The sequence below is a fragment of the Erinaceus europaeus genome, chromosome 6 (genome assembly GCF_950295315.1).
Source record: "Erinaceus europaeus chromosome 6, mEriEur2.1, whole genome shotgun sequence".
NCBI classification, from domain to species: domain Eukaryota; kingdom Metazoa; phylum Chordata; class Mammalia; order Eulipotyphla; family Erinaceidae; genus Erinaceus; species Erinaceus europaeus.
The window spans coordinates 8,235,756-8,262,557 of record NC_080167.1 but is presented as its reverse complement, the minus strand read 5'-3'; the positions used below and the strand labels follow the sequence as shown (position 1 = coordinate 8,262,557).

At 39.2% G+C, this 26,802-nt stretch overlaps 1 protein-coding gene across 6 annotated transcripts in view; it reads right to left on the bottom strand.

Moving 5' to 3' along the window:
* TAOK3 (TAO kinase 3) overlaps nucleotides 1–26,802 on the bottom strand; it is a 214,518-nt gene that overhangs the window by 27,879 nt on the left and 159,837 nt on the right. For 5 of the 6 annotated variants that reach the window (XM_060193014.1, XM_060193012.1, XM_060193011.1 and 2 more), the window contains 3 exons: nucleotides 21,110–21,244; nucleotides 10,341–10,577; nucleotides 5,769–5,897 (listed from right to left, as the gene is read on the bottom strand). In XM_060193014.1, the coding sequence (XP_060048997.1) occupies nucleotides 5,769–5,897; nucleotides 10,341–10,577; nucleotides 21,110–21,244 (501 nt within the window). Of the gene's footprint in view, nucleotides 1–5,768; nucleotides 5,898–10,340; nucleotides 10,578–21,109; nucleotides 21,245–21,485; nucleotides 21,832–26,802 lie in introns of those variants that run through there. The other variant, XM_060193015.1, reaches the window with a different exon arrangement.

Genomic DNA, 26,802 nt, shown 5'->3' with positions numbered 1-26,802 from the left:
ACCAGTCAACGCCCATGTTCAGCGGGGAAGCAATTACAGAAGCCAGACCTTCTACCTTCTGCAACCCTCAATGACCCTGGGTCCATGCTCCCAGAGGGATAGAGAATGGGAAAGCTATCGGGGGAGGGGGTGGGATATGGAGATTGGGTGGTGGGAATTGTGTGGAGTTGTACCCCTCCTACCCTATGGTTTTGTTAATTAATCCTTTCTTAAATAAAAAAAATTAAAAAAAAAAAGAAGTTAATCTATGGGAGTCGGGCGGTAGCACAGCGGGTTAAGCACACATGGTGCAAAGCACAAGGACCGGCATAAGGATCCCGGTTCAAGCCCCCGAATTCCCATCTGCAGGGAAGTCGCTTCACAGGTAGTGAAGCAGGTCTGCAGGTGTCTATCTTTCTGTCCCCCTCTCTGTCTTCTCCTCCTCTCTCCATTTCTCTCTATCCTATCCAGTAATGACATCAATAACAACAATAACTACAATAAAACAAGGATGACAAAAGGGAATCAATAAATATTTTAAAAAAGAGTTAAAAAAAAGAAGTTAATCTATGGGCTGGGGAGACAGTATAGTGGTAATGCAAACAAAACAAAACAAAACAAACAAAAAAACCCCTCTCATGTCTGAGCCACCGAAGTCCCAGGTTCAATGCCCATCACTACCATAAGTCAGAGCTGAGCAGTGCTCTGATAAAAGTAGATAAATAAATAGTTAAGGCTGGGAGTATGGATTGACCTGTCAATGCCCATGTTCAGCAGGGAAACAATTACAGATGCCAGACCTTCCATGTTCTACACCCCATAATGATCCTGAGCCCATACTCCCAGAGGGTTAAAGAATAGCAAAGTTATCAGGGGAAGGAATGAGATATGGAGTTCTGGTGGTAGAAATTGTACCCCTCTTATACTATGGTCTTGTCAGTGTTTCCTTTTTATAAATAAAAATCACAATTTTTTAAAAATGATGTTACCTCCTTTGCATCCTCTTGGATGAAACTTTAGGACATCATGTTGAGTGAAATAAGTCAAAAAGAGAAGGATGAATGCCAAATGATCTCACTTGTAACATATGCGCTTAACCAGGTGTGCCACCACTCAGCCCAAATGATCTCACTTGTAAGTGGGAGTTAACAAACAGAAATGGGAAGGGAGAACACAAAGTGAACCATAGACTGCATATGGTGTATTACACCAAAGCAAAGGACTCTGGGAAGGGAGAGAGACTCTGGGAAGAGGAAGAAGACTTTGGGGGCCTAGTGTTTAAGAAGACTTTGGGGGCCTAGTGAAACTGTATGCATGTGTTAGTGACTACATGTAAAGCATCAACCCTCTCAATAACATATATATTTCCTACAATAAAAAGAAAAACTGACTCCCTAACAACAAAGTCTTTCTGAATCATTCATCATTTTGTATTACGTACACCCCTGTTTTCTGTCAATAGTGATAACGAAGATTTTTTTCTTTTTATTATTCTTTTTTTGCCTCCAGGGTCATTGCTGGGGCTCAGTGCCTGCACCATGAATCCACTGCTCCTGGAGGCCATTTTGTCATTTTTTAAAAAAAATATTTATTTCGTTTTTGTTGCCCTTGTTGTTTTCATTGTTGTTATAATTTTTATTGTTGATGTTGTCGCTGTTGGATAAGACAGAGAGAAATGGAGAGAGGAGGAAAAGACAAGAGGGGGAGAGAAAGGTAGACACCTGCAGACCTGCTTCACCACCTGTGAAGCAACTGCCCTTGGCTCGAACCAGGATCCTTATACTGGTCCTTGCGATTTGTGCCACGTGCGCTTGTGCCACGTGCGCTTAACCTGCTGAGCGCCATTACTCTCCTGGAGGCCATTTTTTCCCCTTTTTTTGTTGCCCTTGTTGCTGTAGCCTTGTTGTGGTTATTATTGTTACTGTTGATGTCATTACTGGATAGTACAGAGAGAAATGGAGAGAGGAGGGGAAGATAGAGATGGGGAGAGAAAGACAGACACCTGCAGACCTGCTTCACCACCTGTAAAGCAACTCCCCTTCAGATGGGGAGCCAGGGGCTCGAACCAGGATCCTTATGCTGGTCCTTGCGCTTTGCCCAACCCACTGTTTTTATTATTCTAAGATATTGTATCACTTGAAAATATATGCCATTTAAAATAGTCTCAACTAAGCTTTACTTCACATGGAACAATATTATTAGCTTTTCATAGATAATTAACTAAAGCTATTTTAAATTGGGCTTAAGTTTGTTTTTTTCCCAAGACTCTAAACTTAAAAGTTTAGATCTGGGAGTCGGGCGGTAGCTCAGCGGGTTAAGCGCAGGTGGCGCAAAGCACAAGGACTGATGTAAGGATCCTGGTTCGAGCCCCCGGCTCCCCACCTGCAGGGGAGTCACTTCACAGGCGGTGAAGCAGATCTGCAGGTGTCTGTCTTTCTCTCCCCCTCTCTGTCTTCCCCTCCTCTCTCCATTTCTTTCTGTCCTATCCAACAACGATGACAACAATAACTATAACAATAAAACAACAAGGGCAACAAAAGGGAATAAATAAAATTAAAAAAAAAAAAGTTCAGATCTATGGTTTCCTGAGCTCATAAATCTGAGCAGTGAATTGCTTTTGTCTGAGGATCAAGTGAGGATTCTTTAGTGTTATTTTATGGAAGCATATATATTTTTTAAATAAAGATTTTATTTATTTATTAATGAGGAAGATAGAAGGAGAAAAAGGAAGAACCAGACATTAGTCTGGTATTACATGTGCTGCCAGTGGTCAAACTCAGGACCTCACGCTTGAGAGTCCAATGCTTTATCCATTGTGCCATCTCCCAGACCACTGGAAGCATATTTTAAAGATGTATACATGTAATTATCAAATTCCTTATTATTACAAAAACTCACATTTTCTTATTTTATTATTATTGTTTTAATGCTGCATCAGAGAATAAGCCAAAAGTCTCATGCATGTATGATACTGTAGAGGAAATCCCCCACCCCGGGCCCAATTTTTAAAAATCATTGTGTATACTTAAAGAAAGGGAGGAGAAAGAGAGAGAGAGACACCAAAGCAATATTTCATCATCCAGAGTTCTCTTGGTGATGTTTATAGTGCCAAGGATTGAACCAGGGCTTCATGTACTATAAGGCAAATGCCCTACTTTCTGAGCTATTTCCCAAAAGTTTTTATTGAAAAATTAAGGTTACATCTGTGATCAATATTTCTGTTATGATACTATAATCAGACTCAGGCAATAACTGAGAGAAAATGGGAAGAATGTGAATCTTCTTAGTTGGGCTTTAATTTGTTGGGCTCTACAGTCTATTTTCTAGACCTTATAGGGTCAGAAATTCTTTTCACTCAGGCAGTGTGGATAAAATATAATTTTATGACAGGTCTAACAATTACACATGGGTCATCTGGGTAAAAAAATATCTCAGGACCCACCCTAACCCACTTGCTAATGAGAAAATAGGAGAGGAATCTTGCAAAGTCCCAAGATGTTAACTGGTAGATTAGAATATGAGTTCAATGAGTAATTTCCTATATTAAATATATTTATTAATAATATTAACATATTTATTAATTGATTCTATTATAATATATTATTAAATATATTTTATTCAACCACAAATATGCTAGTAGTCTACAAATATGGAATTCTAAGTTTTATGAGAGTGAGTCTAGGAACTGCAAACAATGCAACTGTACATATTGGTAAAAGGAGAACTAGGGGGTCGGACGGTGGCGCAGTAGGTTAAGCGCATGTGGCGCAAAGCGCAGGGACCGGCGTAAGGATCCCGGTTCGAGCCCCCGGCTCCCCACCTGCAGGGGAGTCGCTTCACAGGCGGTGAAGCAGGTCTGCAGGTGTCTGTCTTTCTCTCCCCTTCTCTGTCTTCCCCTCCTCTCTCCATTTCTCTCTGTCCTATCCAACAACGAATTGCGTCAACAAGGGCAATAATAATAACCACAACGAAGCTACAACAAGGGCAACAAAAGGGGGAAAAAAAAATGGCCTCCAGGAGCGGTGGATTCATGGTGCAGGCACCGAACCCAGCAATAACCCTGGAGGAGAAAAAAAAAAAAAAAAAAGGAGAACTGAAGACAGGAGCCTTCAGATTAAATTGCAATTCCTCAGAATGGCTTTCAAAGGACACTAGCGGTCTTCAAATATTCAGCAATTAATCATTCATTTGTTACATATTCACAAACACCAGACATAACTAGTATTATTTACAGCTAGTTATATACTTATGATTAGGTATACAGTCAGGTGCCAAAAGACAAAGAGACAGAGACATAGTCTCTGTTCTTACTGCTTACCAACTAGTAGGGTAGGCAAGATAACACTCATACAATCATTAAAATTAGGTTTAACTGAAAACTGTAGTGTTATGAAACCAGTGACACCTGTCTCTCGGTAGAGGCAGTCAGGAAAGGCTTTCCAGGAAAAGTGGTATTTAAATTAAGATACTCATTATCACTCCTAAATCCTGTAAGGAAGAGGACTAGAAATTAACAAGGGAGTTGGGCGGTAGCACAGCGGTTAAGCGCAGGTGGCGCAAAGCACACTGATCGGCGAGAGGATCGCGGTTCAAGCCCCCGGCTCCCCACCTGCAGGGGAGTCGTTTCACAAGCATGAAGCAGGTCTGCAGGTGTCTGTCTTTCTCTTCCCTCTCTATCTCCCCCTCCTCTCTCCATTTCTCTCTGTCCTATCCTACAACGAAGACATCAATAACAACAACAATAATAACTACAACAATAAAACAACAAGGGCAAAAACAAAGGGAAAATGAATAAATAAAATATTTTTTTAAAAAAGAAATTAACAGCAAAATTGTAGTGGGGAAGGACTGGAGGTGGAGACTTTCCTGGAAGAAGAACATGGCACTTGCAAAGAACTTGGAGAAGGGTGAAACTTAATGTATCAAAGAACAAAAAGGTAAGGATGTGGCTAGAGTAGCAGAGAACTGGGGTGAGATGAGCAGGTAGGTTGGGGGACATTGGTATTAGATGAGATTACAAGGGAGGCTGAGAGCAAACCATATACATAACAATAGCTAATATTTTACATAACCCCTACGCTAGTTCCCCTGCCCTCTAATGTTCTGATCCACCCTAAGAGCAGTGGAAAATCAATGGATATTAAAATTAAGCAATATAATAAGACATGCAGTTTGAAAAGAGCACTGGTTGAAGTATGGCAAATAAGCCACAATAGCCAAGAATAATTTAGAAGTAGATCAGTGGTTCTTGTAGTGTGGTGGAGGGCCAGTGGCTTCACTACTACCTGGGGAGTGTGTCTGAAATTCACATTTTTCTTTCTTTTTATTTTTTTTAACATATTTTTAAAATAATGATTTATTTATTTATTCCCTTTTGTTGCCCTTGTTTTATTGTTGTAGTTATTGATGGCATCGTTGTTGGATAGGACAGAGAGAAATGGAGAAAGGAGGGGAAGACAGAGAGGGGGAGAGAAAGATAAGACACCTGCAGACCTGCTTCACTGCTTGTGAAGCGACTCCTTTACAGGTGGGGATCGGGATCCTTGTGCTTTGCACCATGTGCGCTTAACCTGCTGCACTACTGCCCAACTCCCTGACATGCACATTTTTCAACCACCCCAGACCCAATTAGAAAGTCTAAGGGTGGATTAGCAATCTGCTTTGACAAGTACTTCCAATTACTCTTATGCAAATTTTGAGGACCACAGAGTTAGATTTTAAAAAGAATCAACTTTAAATTCCAATCAGTCTAAAGGTAATTTGGTGACTATAAATATCGGTACTCTTACCTCTTTTATTTTTTCCTTACAAATCTTATACTGCTTCTTCTGACTTTCTAAGAAAGTTGTCAAATCTTTCTTCTGCTGGGCCAAGATCTGTTGCTGGAACTTCTTTTCATCTGCTGCAGCTACCTTTGCCTGATAAAATAACAAATACAATCTAAGATGAATTATTCTTTACACAGAATTCAGCTAAGAGAGTTCATAAGTAAGGATAATATATTTCAGATTAATAAAAATAAATGTTTTCTGATTCTCATATCTTTTAAAAAATTTTTTTAATATTTATTTTCTCTTTTGTTGCCCTTTTTATTGTTGTTGTAGTTATTATTTTTGTTGTTATTGATGTCATTGTTGTTGGATAGGACAGAGAGAAATGGAGAGAGGAGGGGATGACAGAGATGGGGAGAGAAAGACAGACACCTTCAGACCTGCTTCATGGCCTGTGAAGTGACCCCCACTGCAGGTTGGGAGCTGGGGGCTCAAACGGGGATCCTTAAGCTGGTCCTTGCGCTTTACGCCACCTGCGCTTAGCCCACTGCGCTACTGACTCCCGATTTTCTTATATCTTAAACAAACAACAAATTGAAATTTCTACTAGGAAAAATATTTTCCTACAAGAAAAATATGGAGGTAAATAATCATAATAGTGCTTTGTTACACCAACACACAAATACATGAAATGAAAAGTGATTCTACAAAAAGATCTTTATCATATTGTTGGTAGCCCAAAGATTAAATGATAAAAATCATGGTGGGCCAGTTTTATTCCAAGAATCAAACTAATTAATTATTCCAACTATCAGAGTTACTAGTGGGGTTAGTTCAGATATGGCAAACAAATGACATTTTGGTTTCATGGGCACCAGCTACAATCTGCAACAGCCAGATACCAGAATCTTTTAGGGGCTCCTAAATATATAGAACACACACCAAGAAACAATGGTTCCTATAAGTGACTAAATCTAAGTTTCAGGTAGCCATTAGATAAAGCACATGTGCAAGATAAGGTACTTAGGAGACAAAATTATTTTCCATGGTTCTTTTTTAAAAAATTTTTAAAATATTTATTTACTTTCCCTTTTGTTGCCCTTTTTTAAAATTGTTGTAGTTATTATTGTTGTTGTTACTGATATCATCATTGTTAGACAGGACAGAGAGAAATAGAGAGAGGAGGAGAAGACAGAGGGGGGAGAGAAAGACACGTGTAGACCTGCTTCACCACCTGTGGAGCAACTCCCCTGCAGGTGGGGAGCCTGGGGGCTTGAACCAGGATCCTTATGCCCATGCTTGTGCTCCCTTTCCATAGTTCTTTTAGAGTAACTTTTCATCTTTACCTTCCATTATGAACAATTCTTTCTGTATAATTACTAAGCCAAATTCCCAAGAATCTCCCTGGTTTATGTAATCAGATCATCCTTGCTTGGGAAGAGATTGTCCTGTCAGACTGCCTCAAAGATGGATGGTTGTTGGGAGCATGAATGCTTCTTCTACAATTCTGATGTTTCCTTCCGTGTGGAGACAGAAAGAGCTTAATTACGGAAACACCCCTGGCATCCTGTCCCCAGGAAGCACCTGTTCTAAGTCTTACCAAGTGGCAGGGAGGCAACTAATTGGGTTAGCACTGCCAGAGCTTATGTGATTTTTCCTTAGTGTTTTAAAGCCTATTTTCTTTTTTTTTAATTTTTAATATTTTTATTTGCTTACTATTGGATAGAGACAGATGTTGAGAGAGGAGGGGACACAGAGCTAGAGAGAGACAGAGACACCTGCAGCCCTGCTTCATCACTCTGAAGCTTCCCCGCTGCAGGCAGGGAAAGCCTATTTTCCATTAGACAGAAATCACTTTTTCCATCTAGCATTTATCAGTAACAAAGGCGATTGCTATTTTTACTTATTTTATTTTACTCTCACCCCCCCTTTTTAAAGTTAACTTAGAATCTGGATGAGGAAAAAAGATGTTCCCTGGAAGACCTAATCAATAACCAAATTACTTACTGTCACTGGTCAGATGCCCACTCCTAGTCCAATCAATTGTAGACAAAAGAGAAAAGAGATTTTTTTTTTTGCCTCCAAGGTTATTGCTGGGATTTGTTGCTTGCACTATGAATCCACTGCTCCTGGAGGCTATTTTTTCCCTTTTGTTGCCCTTGTTGTTCATGGTTGTTATTGTTATTGTTGTTGTCATTGCTGCTGTTGTTGTTTGATAGGACAGAGAGAAATCAAGAGAGGAGGGGAAAACAGAGAGGGGGAGAGAAAGACACCTACAGACCTGCTTCACCATCTTGTGAAGCACCCCCCTGCAGTTGAGGAGCTGGGGGCTCGAACCTGTATCCTTACTCCAGTACTTGCACTTTGCGCCAGGTGCACTTAACCCGCTGTGCTCCTGCCCCACTCCACCCCCTTATAAAAAGATTTTATTTATTTATGAGAAAGATAGGAGGAGAGAGAAAGAACCAGACATCACTCTGGTACATGTGCTGCCGGGGACTGAATTTGGGACCTCATACTTAAGAGTCTGATGCTTTATTCACTGTGCGACCCACCCCAACCATAGATTTTTTTTCTCTTTTTTTCTTATTTATTTATTTGCCTCCAGGGTTATTGCTGGGGCTCAGTACATGCACTACAAATCCACTGATCCTGGAGGCTATCTTTTTTCCATTGTTGTTGCTGTTGCTGCTATTGTAGTTGGATAGGACAGAGAGAAATTGAGAGAGGAGGGCAACACAGAGAGGGGGAGAAAAGATAAGACACCTGCAGACCTGCTTCACCACCTTCAAAGTGACCCCCCTGCAGGTGGGGAGCTGGGGGCTGGGGCCTCTTTCTTTCTTTCTTTCTTTCTTTCTTTCCTTTCTTTCTTTCTTTCATCTTCCTTCTTTCCTTCTTTTGTTTCCTCTAGGCAGAGGGTGAGAGACTGAGAGAAATAGAGAACAGAGAGGAGAGAGACAGTACGACACCGTTCTACCATGTGTGAGGCTTACCCCTGCAGGAGCTTTCATGCGTTGAGCCAGGACTTGAACCTGGGTACTCATACATGGTAACATGTGCACTCTACTGGGTGAGTCACTTGCCAGGTTCTGTGGGAACATTAGTTCTAAAATGGATTATGTAGAGAGGGTTTTTGTTTTTGAAACAGGCATGGTAACAGACATGAACTGTGCAAGTTTCTAGAGAACAGAAGCATCTTATTTCCTTTTATTTGTATCCAGAGCCCCATCAAAGCACTGATGCTTAGAATAATTTGCATAATCTGGAACAAAACATACACTTTCAGAGGGCAGAGGAGGTGGTGCACCTCGTTGAGTGCATATGTTACCATGTGCAAAGACTTGGGTTCAAGTCCCCAGTCCCCACCTGCAGGGGGGAAGTTTCACAAGTAGTGAAGTAGTGCTGCAAATCTCTTTCTCTCTCTCCCTCTCTCTCTCTCTCCCTCTCCCTCTCCCTTCTTGATTTTTCTCAGTCGACACAATAAATAATTAAGTAAAATACACTAAAATATGCACTTTCAGTTTTGTATTGGTTTGTTTATTGGTTTATTTTACTGCTCAGCTTTGGCTTATGGAGGTGCTGCAGACTGAGCTCAGGGCCGCTGGTGCCTCAGTCTTGAAAATCTGTTAGGCTACTGCTGCTGTTTTCTTCTAGCCCCTCCATTTTCAGCTTTTATTTTACTGTTTGAGCTCCAAGTGCAAACTTTATTTATATTACAAGAATGTTAATAATAATTATATTATTAATTCAGATTTTTGCTTCTAATTTTTCTTTTAAAGATTTTATTTATTTATTTATTTATTAATGAGAAAGATAGGCAGAGAGAAAAAGAACCAGACATCACTTTGGCATGTGCTGCCGGGGATCGAACTCAGGACCCCATGCTCGAGAGTCCAAAGCTTTATCACTGCACCACCTCCTGGACCACCTATTTTTTTCTTTTTTTAATATTTAAAAATTTTTATTTATTTATTTATTTATGATTGGATAGAGCAGAGAGAAATTGAGGGGGGATAGAGGGAAAGAGACAGAGAGACACCTGCAGACTTGCTTCACCATTTGTGAAGCTTTCCCCCTGTAAATGAGGACCAGGGGCTTTGAACCTGGGACCTTGCACACTGTAATATGTGTGCTTAACCAGGTACACCACCACCTGGCCCCTATGTGTTAATAATTATAATGGCAAAATAAAAAGGCGGGTGGGGACTTGAATATTTGGTTTTCAGAGGAAACCATGACGCTTAAGCCTCCATACTGACCAGGGCTCAGCCCAGCCTGGCCCTGACAGAGGAGGTTCCACTTTCAGCTTTTAAAGATAGTTTTTTTCTAGGACACTGAAATTTCCATTAATGTGGTGGAGGCCAAGGCTCAAACCTGAGTTGTACATCAGGCAACACAGTGCATTATTCAAGGAAGCTATTTCGTTGACCCCTAAAGACAATAAAACATAGAGACTACGACCCCTACCAAAGCAATACTCCTTCTCTAGCATTTAAAAACACACCACCCCTGTCTCTTGCCCAAAAGAAACCACACACAGGACCAGGGCTGGCCTGGTGGAACACAGAGGCACTGTGCACACACACTGACCTCCTTTTCTATGATAGCCACTTGCTTCTTGGCCAGCTTCTCCAGCTCGATGGACGAGTTGTTGGCATGAGTCTCCACCTCCTTCTGTAGCTTGAGGCGGTGCTCGTCCATCTCAGCCTTCAGCTTGTTCTCCAGGGCGATCAGCTGCTTCTGGTGCTGGCGCCGCATCCGCTTATAACCTGACATCTGTTCCCGCAACTCGTTCTCCTGCTCATGCTCATGGATCTGCCGTGTAACCTGATTTGGGTTGGGGAACAGAACTCAGATAACCAGATTCATGGAAGACAAACTTTTCAGGCAAAGAAGAACCCCTGCAACCCCTGGGGGCATAATTTCATATATCGCTGGCACCATCAATTCACTTACTACTACCTGAGGACTCACGTGGAGCAGGCACCGTGCTGGGTGCTCATTGCATACTTTCTGTCAATTAATAAAACCATATCATTCACTCATTCATTTTATTCCATCATGAGGTAGATGCTACCACCTCTACTTTATAAATGAGATTAATTTATTAATTTAGCATATATATGTATATTTGACATATTGTTATATACATTCCCAAGGTCATATAATAAGAAGCAATCAGGAATTCTGACTCATTTCAGTTTGATTCCAGTGATACACTATGTCCATAGCACCAGGATCTCTCAACTTCAGCACTCTTGACAATGAACTGGATAATTCTTTTTTGGGAGGGACTTTTCTGTGCATTGTAAGATGTGTTGCGGTGTAATTACTTACTTACTTAGGTATGTGCCTACCCATACTCATTACATTCCAGCAGCATCTCCAAGTTAAGACAATCAGAAATGTGTGCAGACATTGCCAGATGTCCACCAAAGGGGGCAAAAATTTCTCTGGTTGAGAACTACTACATCATATTATACTATTTGCTTGATTTTAATTATTATGTCTCTAACAGTCTTGAACATCCTTCTAAAATAGTTTGAATAATATTTATTTTCAATGAAAATAAATTAAGAGAGGTAGAGGCAGGAGCAGGAGAGAGAAAGAGCTGCTGCTGGGGGGTGGGGGTGGACAGGAAAACCATCTTCTTTTAAATCATCTGTCTCCCACCTTCCCTTCTCTATAAAAGAGAGGTTAATAAATGGCAATTTAATATCTGTTCTCCTAAAGAAGGGAAAACATTTTTATAATTTTTTTGATGGTCACTTTCCTTAGTAATTTCTCTTTAACCCCATTTTGAAGTGAATATCCAACAAGTCAGAGATTGCAGATATAAATCCTGACACCTTTTGATTTTTACTAAACCTGACTTTCCAGTCTTTCCTTCAATTTATCATCACTTTTTAAATTCTCTCTCGTCACTTTCTTTTCATCTTCCTATTTCAGAAAACAACAACAAACAACTGTTACTTAAGTTTTGTTTTCCATTAAGAAATTCAGTCATTCCTATCAACTATAGGCCATTTTTCTTCAACCTAAACTTCAAAAAAGTTTTACTGGAAATTTTCATACTGCTATTAATTCTCTTGACTATTTTCAGTTTATGGGCCAAAGTGCATTTTATACAAAGAACATTTTGTTTCTCTGCTCTTTTTAGAAGGTGCCCCTGCATATGAGACTGAGTCTTTACTATCAAGAGTGCTATTCTGTACCTGGATAGTATTATCAAAGTATACCATTAAACATTAGCTGAACTTTGAAACCTTTCCAGCTGAAACTAACACTAGGTTTTATATTCATTTCTCTTTTGACAATACTCTTTAAAGTATGAGGAACAAGAGCAGAAGATATTCAAGACCAGAAAAAAAAAAAAAAAAAAAAAGAAGCTCGCATCACCAGAAAGGCATTTAACACTCTATAAGGAAATAATCTATCTTATCATCCTAGTCACATGTCTCTGTGTGTAAGTAGACTTAGTCCACAATAAAAGGAAGGAAAGAAGTTACTTTGAAACAGAAAGGAGTTTGAAATGTATGTGTATATTTTGCTTCCTCATGCTTGGGCCTTCCTGAAGTTCAGTGGTCAGGGAAATAAATTAGTCTTATCAAAAGGAAAACACCAGTATTCCTTTCTGAATTCAATTTTTTCTCCAGACAAATATGATAGCAAAGTATCTATTCTAGTGTATGACTTTAAGATTACTTTATCCATATATTATTTTTTCCTATTATTTGGTTATTCCTTCATTAATCAGATTTCCAAAGATTAGGCATAGCACACTTTAAAGCTACCATGACACTTTAGACAACTTGCCACCAGTGTGGTGGGTGGCACACCAGTAAACCACTGAACTTACATGCATGAGGTCCCAAGTTTGATACCCAGCATTACATGCCAGATATCATAATGATACTCTGGCATGTGCTCTCTCTCTGCCTCTTATTTGCATGTTTGTTTGCTTTTGCCACCAGGGTTATTGCTGGTGGGCTTGGTACCTGCATGATAAATTCACCACTCCCAGCAGATTTTTTTTTCCTTTTTTAAAATTATGACAGCAACAGAGAAGTACAGTAAGAGAGGGGGAGAGAGAGGAAGAGAGGAAAAGAGATACCTACAGCCTGCTCTACTACTCATGAAGCTTATCCCCTGCAGGTGGGGATGGGGACTTCGCACACAGTAACTTTTGCACTTCACTGGTTGCACCTCCACTTGGCCCCTCTCTTTTTCTTATTAACAACAACAACAAAGACTTGCCAGCAGAAGAATATCTGACTGGCTTGTGGTCAATAACATATTCTCAGGATGGTTGTTTCTTAAACTAGAAAGTCTCAAGATAAAATGAAAATTAATCCTGTAGAGAACATTTTCCACCTAACTGTGGGTGAGTCGCTGGAAAAGATGACGCTACCACAAAGCTCAAATAAGCTATCTTTGTCTTACTCATAGGTCAGATTTGAGAGACATAATCCAAATAGGCTATGGACTCTTTTGGCCAAGTCAAGGTCTCAAAAGAGAAGCAGGAGGAAGTTAAAAGGGGGCTGAGGACTGAGTGTCCTATGGAAAAGGAAGATTACGATTTTCAGGGTGAGGTGTACTGACATCTGTCTTTGGGGGATATAAAACTAATCTCTACAACATCATCACTCTTATAAACCAACATTTCCTCAAAAAAAAGAATAATAGAATAGAATAAAACATGTTTTCATTTGTACATCACTGAATCCTAAGAGATACTTTGCTTTTTTTGCACTTCTCATATTTTAGATAATCACCTAAAACTTCCAAAATAACCTGTTTGTTACAACTCAATTTTCCAAGTTTTTTTTTATTGTTATCATCTTTATTTACTGGATAAAGACAGCCAGAAATCGAGAGGAAGGGGAGATAGAGAAAGACAGACACCTGCAGCCCTATCTCACCAGTTGCAAAGCTTTTCCCCTGCAGGTGGTGACCGGGGACTCAAAGCTGTGTCCTAGAGCACTGTAACATGTGCATTCAACCAGGTGCACCACCATCTGGCCCCTCAATTTTCTAAGTTTCAAAGCAATTATCTTTTTAGATACAGATAGAAATACTAGGTTTACATAATGTGATGATAACATTAACTATCGATTGTCTTTTTGAACCCTAAGACAGCAGGAACCTCACATCTCCACTGTAGAGCCTCTACTTCCCCCAGTCCTGGAACCCTTGGATAGGGCCCACTTTCCCGCATGCCTCTCCCAATCCATATCAAATAATATTGCATCTGCCGATCACAACCTAACCAACGCAACGATTGCCACCTCAACATGCTTCACTTCAGACTGTGTCCAGAGACTTCACGTGTGGAATGACAACCCTTCAGCTTCATTACTCTGGTGAGACCTTTCCTTTCATAGTATCCTCTAATTCCATCTCAGGTGGTTCACTAACAAAGTCCCAAAACCTAGATATACACCAGTTTCTGTGAGAGAGAGCATATGTTCACACGTATCCGTAAACTACTGCAAAATATATACCTGAAAGCAGAAGTACACTAGAGTTTGCAGTGAGTACCCCCCTAACACTTCCTCTCCACTATTCCAAGCTTTGGGTCCATGATTGCTCAACAATTTGTTTGGCTTTCTTTTCAGTCACCAGGTTCCAGATGTCATCAGGATGCCGGCCAGGCTTCCCTGGACTGAAGACCCCACCAATGTGTCCTGGAGCTCTGCTTCCCCAGAGACCCATCCTACTAGGGAAAGAGAGAGGCAGACTGGGAGTATGGACCGACCAGTCAACGCCCATGTTCAGCGGGGAAGCAATTACAGAAGTCAGACCTCCCACCTTCTGCAACCCACAATGACCCTGGGTCCATGCTCCCAGAGGGATAGAGAATGGGAAAGCTATCAGGGGAGGGGGTGGGATATGGAGATTGGGTGGTGGGAATTGTGTGGAGTTGTGCCCCTCCTACCCTGTGGTTTTTTTAATTAATCCTTTCTTAAATAAAAAATATAAATAAATAAATAAATAAATAAAAAGGAGAGCTATATGGAAGTATAGTGATTCTAGTTTTTTCAGCAGCAGTCTCTAAAACATAGGCCAACAAACAGTGGGCAGTGTTGTAGTGCCATACCTGGCTTGCGGCTTGGAGGTAAATATCATTCTATCCCTTATTCTATAACTGACCTTGGGTAAATTACTTAACCTCTTGAAGTCTCTCAGTTTCTTCCAATGCAAGGAATAACTGCAGCTTTCTTCAGAGGAGTGGATAAAATAACACGTGTGTAGCAAGTGGTCTGACACATAGGATATATTAAATGTATGTTGATTTCCTTTTTTATCAGGGAGTCGGGCGGTAGCGCAGCGTGTTAAGTGCACGTGGCAGTGCCCCTTCTTTATCTGGTCAGGCTCTGAGCAATATATCTCTTTTTTTCCTTCACTAAGCATTTCTGATGATGGGGACATATATTAAAAGTGAATTCAAGAGAAGTGGCAAGCTTAACAAAAACAAAACAGAACAAAAAAACAAACACCTCTACTTATCCAGGCTGTACATTTCTGAATCTGAATATTAAATATTTTATATTCTGAGAATAATAAACTAAAAAATAAAGGACTATAAGGAGGACGGAACTTTTTATTTTATTATTATTATTATTTTAAATATTAATTTTTATTTTTCCTGTTTTTGCCCTTGTTGTTTTTTACTATTGTTGTAGTTATTGATGTCATTGTTAGATAGGACAGAAAGAAATGAAGATAGAAGACAGAGAGGAGGAGAAAAAGAGAGACACCTGCAGACCTGCTTCACCGCCTGTGAAGCGACTCTCCTGCAAGTGGGCAGCCGGGGCTTGAACCGGGATCCTTATGCCAGTCCTTGCACTTCGCGCCACATGCGCTTATCCCACTGCGCTACAGCCCGACTCCCTTATTATTATTTTTTTTTACCAAAGCACAGCTCAGCTCTGGCTTATGGTGGTGCAGAGGATTGAACCTGGTACTTTTGAGCCTCAGGCATGAGAGTCACTTTGCATAACCATTATACTATCTACCTCTGCCCGGAGACTGAAGTTTTTCAGAAAGTTTCTATACTTGTCTCATTCTACCCTGTTTAATTTCAGTGAAATCTGGCTCTATATCAAACCACTTCATGCAAAGTACACTATAAGCCTACCAAGTTCAGAACACTGTAGTAGAAGGCTCTTGAGAAACTTACTGGAAAAAAACAAACAAACAAAAAAGAGCAAGGCGTAGGTATGTGTGTGTGGGGGGGAGAGTTCAGGTCCTGGAACATTATGGCAGAGGACCTAGTGGGGGTTGTATTGTTGTATGGAAAAGTGAAAAATGTTATAGATGTACAAACTACTGTGTTTACTCTTGACTATAAAACATTAATCCCCCAATAAAGAAATAAAAATAACAAAAGATAAGTAATAAAAATTAAAAAAAATAAATTTAAAAATAGCACAAGCATAGTTTTTGATAATGCCAACTTCTTAAGAGATCAAAGTCAACTTGTAAGATTAATTATGTATAAAAATCAAAATAAAATCTATGCTAAAACTGGCCACCTCAGCACTTAGAACTTAGAAATGAAATTTATAACAAGTCTTAAAAAGAACACAGTAGGAAGTTGGGCAGTAGTGCATCAGGTTAAGTGCAGGTGACACAAAGCGCAATGGCTGGTGTAAGGATCTCAGTTCAAGCCCCCGGTTCGAGCCCCCGACTCTCCACCTGCAGGGGAATCACTTCACAAGGGGTGAGGCAGGTCTGCAGGTGTCTATCTTTCTCTCCCCCTCTCTGTCTTCCCCTCCTCTCTCCATTTCTCTCTGTCCTATCCAACAATGACGACAACAATAAAACAAGGTGTACAACAAAAGGGAATAAATAATTAAAATAAAAAAATATTTCTCTCTTAAAAAAAACACAGTAAGTCATACATTGACATTTGAAATTCTATGTTCCACTCTTTAGAACACCTAAGGAAAAAAATGTCTTAAGTCCATACTAAAACTAATGACCAATAACAGGAAGTTTTACCTCACAACTCTGAAATGCATACTTATAAATCCAAAATTTCATATGATAGTAAGTTGAAAGAGTCTTTACTCATTCATTCATTCATTCATTCATTCATTCATGCAATACATTTTATTTTACTTTATTTAAAACTTTACTCAAGCAGGCTTGGCATATAGATATGGCATCAAAGGTGCAAAAATGGTATTAGTGGGCGGGGGTAGATAGCATAATGGTCATGCAAAGAGACTGTCATGCCTGAGGCTCAGAAGTCCCAGGTTCAATCCCCCATACCACCATAAGCTAGAGTTGAGCAGTGCTCTGCTGTTTCTCTCTATGTCTCTCTCTGCATCTCTCTCAAAAATAAATTTAAAAAATGGTATTAGCAATAATCTTAGTGAGACTGAAGAGCCAAGAAAAAGGAAAATGAAGATATACAGTATTTTGATAAACATCCTCTGGAAGAGAAGACATTTTCAAGCAGTTAGACATAGGACAGCGAGGTTTATGAGAGGTAAAACAGTAGCATTTACTGCTAAGACGCTACTTTTTTATTTTTGTTTATCAAGCTCATTAATTTTAGGATTAACTGAATAATTGGGTTGCATTTTTAAAAAGTAAAATGAAGACTCTATTTTTACATGAGCTTTCCTCTTTCTTTCTTTTTTTGCCTCCTATTTATTGCTGGGGCTCAGTGCCTGCACTACGAATCCACTGCTCCTAGAGGCCATTTTTTCCCATTTTTGTTGCCCTTGTTGTTGTTAATATTGTTATTGCTGTTGTTGTTGTTGGGTAGGAAAGAGACAAATCAAGAGAGGAGGGGAAGACAGAGAGGGGGAGAGAAATATAGACATGCAGACCTGCTTCACTGCTTGGGAAGTGACCCCCTGCAGGTAGGGAGCCAGGCTCAAGCCAGGATCCTTACACTGGTCCTTGTGCTTTGCGCCATGTGTGCTTAACCTGCTGCACTACTGCCTGACTCACTACACAAGCTTTTATAATGCATCTGCTAATACCAAGGTTTAAATAATATATTTATTTGCAAGGCTAGAACAAGATTTCATGAATTCTCCTACCTTCCCCTAATTTTCTCTTTATTGTTATTGTTTTTAAAAAATTATCTTTATTCATTGTATAGAGACAGCCAGAAATCGAGAGGGAAAAGGAAGGTAGAGAGGAAAAGAAACAGCTGCAGTACTGCTTCATCACTTGCAAAGCTTTCCCTCTACAGGTGGGGAACAGGTGCTCAAACCTAGGTCCTTGCGCACTGTAATAGGTGCGTTCAACCAGGTGTGCCACCATCCCGTCCCTTCTCCTAATTTTCCAAAAGATAAAAAAAAAAAAAAGCTGTGCCTTCAAATGACTATAATAAAATAATTACAATTTTAAAATTCCCTCTTGAGTCAAGGTTCCCAGTTCTTACTTTTCTTTGTTATAAATGCAACTGTGTAGCAGTGCATAATAATATAAAAATCTCAGCTTTAGAATACCAAAAATAAGAATCCAGCAGTAAAAGCTATAGCCCACGACATATACACATGTCAAGAACTCCACTAAAAAGCACAATATAGAAAGAAATATTAAGGATAAAAATCACAATGTCAGGTTATTTTTTTTATAGAAGAAGCAGGCTTACAAAACGATATATCACTTTCTAGTTTGCAAATCTAGTTTAAAATATACAGCTATCATTTTTTATCTAGTAATTGAAAAACTGATTTCTAAATTATTCCTCCTTTTGGATTACTGTGTGGCTTGTTAGCACTTATGCTAAAAGACTGTAAAGAAAGAGTAAAACCAGAATAGGTTAATCAATAAAATGATACTACCAGCTATGAAAAGTAAAGAATGGTTACAACAATGACTTGGTTATTTATTATACATTTTCTTACTTTTAAATCATTTAAGCTATTTTAGACCTTCTCATATGATCTGGGAGCCATGAAAAACCAGTAAGATTCATAGTATAGTTTTTTTTTTTCTTTAAGGGGGATGGCATAGCTTTTTAAATGAAGTATTTATTTACAATAGTTTAGTGTCATGATTCATATATTCTGATTGAACTTAATCTTTATATTTTTATATAACAGATAGTAGAACTGTAGTACTTGACACTAGGCATTACAATTCCCATACTGATAATCAGACTGCCCTAACTAGGACATGGAACCAGGCATTCAACACTATACTGCTATTCCCTCGCTTTCACTTGTCCCTCTTAAAGTCACTAAACTCTTGCTGAACTTCCATCAATCCCAAACATTACATTCGTAGAATTTTTCATGTGAAACTACTTGTGGCTAAGCAAAATTCCCTCTGCTACTCTGTTTTTCACTTAATACAGAGGCAGGGGCCTTGTAGTAAATCAAAAGTCCATCAGAGAGACAGCCCAGCTGGTCTCCGTATGGGCGCTATAAAGCAGGTAGGACTAAATGGTGTGGTGAGGACTTTGCCCATAGCTCTGAAGAGGCCTGGCAGGGAAGCAGCTTTCCTCATACACACACAGAGAGAGACTGGGGTGGCTGTGATGCACACAGAGTAGCCCTGGGTGAGTTCACAAATACTAGCGTGAGCTCATTCTGGCATGGCAGGAGTAGTATCTGACTGGGAGGCAAGAGAGGTCATGAATATATGATGTGGGAATGAGGGTGTGGCAGGTGAGAAAAAAGAGAACCTGTCCCACAGGGGAGAAATACACTTAGTATAATGTCTACTTCGTCAAAATCTGATGATGGTGCCTAAATTCTTACTGGCTGTGCATGATTTCTCCTTTCATTTCAACATGAATAGGTCTGGATAAAGACACAAGTCTCACAGAGTCAGTAGTAAGTAGTAGTATTCCATAAATCCAGTATTTTTTCTTTTGAAAGGTATCATGGCATAAAGAAATTTATTATTTACTAATTTCAAAGATGCTTTATATTTAGGCTCTGAAACATGACTTTTTTGTAGGTGCTTAATAATCATTAGCAAATACATAGTGGACATTTTAAGATCTCCATCATATAGTGTAGCATTAATTTAAAATGAAGAGCTGCCCATTGAAGAGATTACAAGAAACTTCTACACAAAGGAATTTAAAGGCAGACTAATTTCTAAGTATTCCAAATTAAACTGTTTGCTTTTGAACAAGAAGCAGGCATACATAGCATGATATATAGGTGCTTTAAGCTTCCATTTTCCTTACAACTGGATATTTTTAAAAGATCATTATCCATGATCATTTTTATAGGCAATTAAAGCCCTTTAAAAGACAAGAACTAAAAGTGGAAATCAGGTTTAAAAAAAATAGGACAAGAAAAAGAATCATTTCTGGGTCGGCCTTGGATGATGTCATCATCGGCTCTAAATGTAATAGCTAGGCAGTGTACACTAACTCTTCCTACCCATGTGACCTCTAACATCAATTTGGATAAAACAACTCAAATTTCAGTAATTTTTTGGCTTGGAAGTGAGATTCAGAAGCAAAAGATTAAAGAGAGTTTAGAGTACCAAGGATGAAACGGGTGTGTGTGTGTGTGTGTGTGTGTGTGTGTGTGTGTGTGTGTGTGTATGTGTGTGCACGGGAGCGTGCGCGTGCACGTGTGGGGGCCAAGGGGAGGAGGCATGAAAACTAACTCTTCCAGCACACACCCCTTTTGCTACTACAAGGGCATCCAGCAATCACATTTGCAATAGTAAAAATGCTGAAGGATCCTACAGTATCTTTCCTTTACAACCACCCCTATCCTCTCCTACAAAGCCCTTCTTGCTTTACTGGAGCCTGGAAATTCTTCAGGGGTTAAATAGGGAAGTGCAGCCACTACCATTGTTGCAATAAATAAATGAATGAACCAGAACGAACCAGCAATCCATCCCTGGGAAGCAAGTACCTTATTTTCTACAGTCATACATATTAACCAGCAACCATATATTTTAAAAAAATGTTTTATCTTTTGATGTGTATGTATACATTACAGACATTTTTTCTATAAAAAAAGCATAGTGCTCAAATATACATATATTAATACCTTTAAAATATCTTTTAGCATTATTATTTCAATGAAAAGACAAATAGCTTTTTAAAAATTGGGCAGGTTAGCAACTTCATCTCAAAGGCCTTTTATTTTGCACATACAGCATAAATAAATACACACACATACACACACACAAAGGTTTTTTTTTCATGCTGTAGACAATGCTAAAATATCTGAGATCAGGTTGCTATGCCAACAGATTTTTTTCTAAAAGGAATAAAATTATTAGGAGAGAGAAAACATTCTTGACTCCTTTCCTCCCATCCATGAAGCCGAGAGAGGCTCAGGGAGGGCGAGAAGCTGCCAGATGGGGAGGAGGGGAAGGAAGGGAAGGTGGGTAGAGGGGTGTTTGCTTACCAAAGATGCTGATTTGATCGTGGCAAAGCGCTCTCTGTTCCGGTAGTGGAGGGCCTGGCTCTGAACTGACTGGGTAGGCCGCGGCTCAGGCCTGGGATCGCCGTGGCCCGCCTCATCCCTTATGAATACATGATCCTGCAGAAATGGATAAAAACAAGGAGAAAGTCCAGCTGTGCTCTTTCCTCGCCGGCTGCCTCTCTCTCACCCCTCTTTCTGCACAAGCACTGCTGTTTGAAATGCATAGTTTAGCTCTCTGCTAGTCCCCGCAGCTCCCACGGTACAAAATGAATAAGCAACACATTGCAGCCTTCAGTTAGGAATGTCAGCTGATCGCTAGTGGGATGCCTTCTGAATCCCTGGCAGGCTTTTTCTTTACCTCCAGAATTACATATATGCAAAAGAAAAAAAGAATAGAAAAAACAATGCAATGTACAGACTCCTTAGAACAGTTTGCTTAAAACGCTGTAACCAAATAATTCCTTTAAAAATGTCATGTCCATGTCTAGCAAGGAGGATGCTGGTTGCTTTTAACGTAAAAGCGAGCCTCCGCCTCATTCCCTTGAAAGATCTGCTTTCTCAATTTAATTTTATTTGAGATCTGTTCGGAAGGATCATCGTTCTGCCTAGAACCAGTGTAGGCTTGTGCTGAACTGCCTCTCTAGCTTGTGCTGGGAAGATTCGGCAGTCACTGAGGGATCCTGCTTTCCAGTCATGATCGTACACAGTTCTAGCACCTTCTCTCTACAGCTTCTGAAAGGAATTTTTTTTTAGATTTAAAGGGACAGGCATACAATTCTACCCAAATGATACTTTCACAAATCCCCCCTAACTCAGTCTTGCTATGGTCATCAGAGTGAGTGAAGCTGAAATTTAATGTCTTTGACTGATTTAATCAAGTCTACTTCTTTTGATAGGCAAAGATGATTAATCTCATTATAATGCCCAGTGAAAAATAACATTCCCTGGAAGGATAATAATGGGTGTTTCTTAAATGAAATAAAAATGACTTTTAAAGGGGAAAATGCTTTCAAAGGGTGATGCTCCTCTCTATAAAAGATGGATTGGTCCATCAGTAAGTAGCTATAGTCCTTCAGAAAAGAGGCTTTATAATAACTAATAATTCAAGACCATGTACAACCATGGGGGAATTTTTAATAGTACATGATCAGAATGGGGAGAGGAAAATTAATTATCTTACTGTCCTAGGGTTTTAGGACAAACCATTTATAAAAAGTCAGTTTAGTATTTTGTTCATGACTACTTGATTTTTTTTTTATAATCACTCATTTCCCCATCAGAAAAAAATTAAAATGCTTTAGAAAATTTATTATGTCATCTATAAATTTGGTAAATAAAAACACACACATTTCTTTTTGTGTATACATATATTTCTTAAAATAAATTAAAATTTATATCCAGAAAAATTCAAGAATCAAAATTGAAAGAATTTATAATTGGAGTGATTTTATAAATTTATGATGTTCAGAATACTGGGAGGGTATTTATTATTATATTTAGAGATTATATCTTTTCAGTTTACTACTTTGTGTACTATTTTGTCTTCAAATAATAAAAGGACATTTGATATTAATTCAGAAATAAATATATATATATCAACTTATTGTGCTGATAGTAAGATAGTCACTAGTCATAAACATATTTAATTTTAACATTTAGTTCCTAAGTCACATTAGTATGTCTTAAGATAGCTATTATGTATGGATACCATAATGAACAATGCAGATAATTCCATAATTGTAGAAAACTTTATTACAAGGTTAAAAATGCACCCAAACCCATATTTTTGAAGAGATAATTAAGAAATACTTGGAGTTGACATATACTACTATCATGATTATGAGTTAGAAGTAACTTTCTCCTGCTGCTCTAATTTGATAAATGGTTACTATAAGACTTTTCCTGACATGATATTCGGGTTTTGGGTATCTGTATTTTGGCATTATTCTTCTTTGCCTCTTTATTATTTTTGTCAGTGTACTATCCTTTAGTCATATTTGAAGACAAAAATCTTATTTAAAAAAAACATAACAAAAAAAAGAAAGAAAAGAAATACTTGATAGGTCAATTAAAATTTTTCATTACTTCACTGGAAATCTGGACAGAGATTAGGCATGTGACTAAGACTTAGATATTAGGTTTAAGGTTCTGAAGAGGAAGTTAGATGAGTGGCTAAAAACCTGTGGTATATATACAGGATGGAATACTACTCAGCTGTTAAAAATGAAGTTATCTCCTTTGCATCATTTTGGATGGAACTTGAAGATATGTTAAGTGAGATAAGCCAAAAAGAGAAGGACAATACTGAATGATCTCATTTCTAAGAGGGACTTGATATATGGGGACAGGGAGGGAGGGAACAAAGTAAAACATGGACAGGACAAGGTGCATTGCATCAAAACAAACTCCTTGGGGAAGGAGCAGGAGGAAGGAGTGGAAGAGAACTTGGTGGTCCTAGCACCAAGGTGTCAATGAATCTACTGTAAACCCTCTCAATTAAAAAAAAAAAAAAGAGGAAGTAACTAGGATCTGCTACTACTCACATTGTGGAATATTTCTTAACAAATTACATTTATTTTAAAATTTGATCTCATTTACTATTTCCAGAAAAGTAAGAAGCTCTTATATGTGGGGGAGTGGGGTGGGAGGGGGAAGGAGAGGAGAGATCACACAGAGGCCTGAGGTTTTTACAAAGATCTCTGTATAAATCAGAGTTTTTGTCAATATTAATTCACGTAGTGGCAGAAGCTAAGTTTTAGGGTTTTTTTTTGTTTTGTTTTGTTTTTTGCCAGCAGGGTTCTCACTAGGGCTTGGTGCTGGTACTACAAACCCAATATTTTCAGTGGCCATTTTTTTCCATTTTTTTTTTCTCAATAGGACAGAGAAATTGAGAGGGGAGGGAAGACAGGGAGAGAGACACACACCTGCAGACATGCTTCACCGCTAGTAAAGCATCGGTGAAGCTACAGGTGGGGATGAAGGGGTCAAAGCTGGGTCCTTGAGTAGATTCTTGTGCTTTCTATCTGGGGACAGGGAGGAAGGGAGCAAAGTGAGATGAGGATAGGACAAGGTGCATTGCATCAAAGCAAATACGTGTGTGTGTGTGTGTGTGTAAATTTAATATGATTTGTTTCTTAGAAGTATAAGCACTTTATCAAAATAAAAATTAAGTATTTGTTAAGATTTTAAAACTCAAGAACATCGAGGAGTTGGGGAGATAGCATAATGGTTATGAAAAAGACTCTGATGCCTAAGGCTCCAAGGTCAAACCCCTGCATCATCATAAGCCAGAGCTGAGCAGTGCTTCGGTGAAGAATAACAACAGATAAAATAAAATAAAATAAAATAAAATAAAATAAAAGTCACTGGAATATACTAGAAGGTTTATATTCAACATCAATAATTTTAAAACTTTTTCTTTTTAAAAAACTTTACCAGAACACTGCTAGATTAATGAGGAATCAACATTGGAAACCCCTCTCTGGACTGTGTTGTACTTGGGGAATACTTTTCATACTATACAGAGTATTTGGTTATGCATAATATGGAGGGCTTTTAAAAGATAGATTAAATGTGTTTTGAAAAATTCTACTCTCACTAGCACCTAGTTTATTGCTCTATTTATTTACATATTTTTATCTTTTTTTTTAAATTGACACCAAGGTAATTGCTGGAGCTCATTGCCTGCACAATTCACTGCTCCCATTGATCATTTTCCCTGTTTTTTTTTTTTTAATTCGATAAGACAGAGAGAAATTCAGAAGGGAAAAGGAGAGAGAGGAGACAAAAAAAAAAATTAGATACTTGCAGCACTGCTTCACTTCTCATGTAACTTCCACCTTGCAGGTGTGGTGAGGTGGGGGTTGAACTTTGGTCCTTGTACCTGGTATTGTGTGTGCTCAGCCTGACAGGCCACCACTCAGGCCTGTAGCTTAGTGCTTTAAAATTCAGTTAATGCTGAAAAAATTAAACTGTAGTGGTGGTACAGTCAATAAAGCATTGAACTCTCAAACAAGGTTTGATTTCCAGCATCATATGAGTTGCAGTGATTTTCATGCCTCTCCCCCATTAACAAATACTTTAAAAGTGAAAGTATAGGTCTGGGAAGATTTTGAGAAAGCCATTTTCTCTTATATGATTTAATAGAATTCAAATTTGTATTTCATAACAACCTGTCACTCTGTACTCTAAAGTTATAAAAGTGACACACACAAGCACACTTTGGGGGGGGATCCAAAAAGGGCTTTTATATGGTGACAAGAAACCTTTTACAGACTCCCACATTTTTCATACTGTGGAGAAGGGTCAGCAAACCCATCATCTCTCTTTTGTTTTGTTCGTTTCAAAATCAACAAATTATTGCCTTAAGCAGTTGTAGCTATCAAAAGCTGGGGCTAGAGAAAGGGGAGAGGATGGTAAATGGTATCTCAAGCTGGAAGGAGAGGGAGAAAAAAATGAGTAGCAGGATGCTGAAAATAAAGATATTACTGTAGAGAGGGGGCTCACAGGACTGCTCTGTTAAAGAAACATTACCTTCATTTGTGAATTTACTTTTACTTTGCCAAATGTGGCCTGGAGAGTCAAAGAATCTGCTCTCTTCTTCAGCAAAAATAATAAGAAAGGCCACTGAAGCAAGTGAAAACTAGAACATTCTATCCCACCAATGGTATTTTTTCCTCTCCCACAAAAATGGTGAAAGATGATTATTTTTTAATGTTTTTATATTTATTTATCTTCCCTTTTGTTGCCCTTGTTTTTTTTTAATTGTTGTAGTTATTATTGTTATTGATGTCGTCGTTGTTGGATAGGACAGAGAGAAACGAAGAGAGGAGGGGAAGACAGAGAGGGGGAGAGAAAGATAGACACCTGCAGACCTGCTTCACCGCCTGTGAAGCGACTCCCCTGCAGGTGGGGAGCCGGGGGCTCGAACCGGGATCCTTAATGCTGGTCCTTGCATTTTGCACCACCTGCGCTTAACCCACTGAGCTACCGCCCGACTCCCCATTTATTTATTTTTTTTAAAGATGAGGGGGAAAAAGACTAACATTGACTAATAGGAAGAACCAAATAAAGCTTGAGGTAGTAGGCTAGAGTGACTTAAAAAAAATCTCTAGGGGGGGTCGAGCAGTAGTGCAGCGGGTTAAGTGCAGATGGCGCGAAGCGCAAGGACCCGTGTAAGGATTCCGGTTGGAACCCTGGCTCCCCACCTGAGCGGAGTCGTTTCACAGGCAGTGAAGCTGGTCTGCAGGTGTCTCTCTTTCTCTCCCCCTCTCTGTCTTCCCCTCCTCTCTCCATTTCTCTCTATCCTATCCAACAACGACGACATCAACAACAATAACTACTACAACAATAAAACAAGGGCAACAAAAGGGAAAATAAATAATAATAATAAATTTAATTTAAAAAATCTCTAGGGGGAGTTGGGCAGTAAGTAGCGCAGCGGGTTAAGCGCAGGTGGCTCAAAGCGCAAGTACCAGAATAAGAATCCTGGTTCGAGTCCCCAGCTCCCCACTTGCAGGGGAGTTGCTTCACAGGTGGCAAAGCAGGTCTGCAGGTGTCTATCTTTTTCTCCCCCTCTGTGTCTTCCCCTCCTCTCTCCATTTCTCTCTGTCCTATCCAATAACGACATCAATAACTACAACAATAAAACAACAAGGGCAACAAAAAGGAATAAA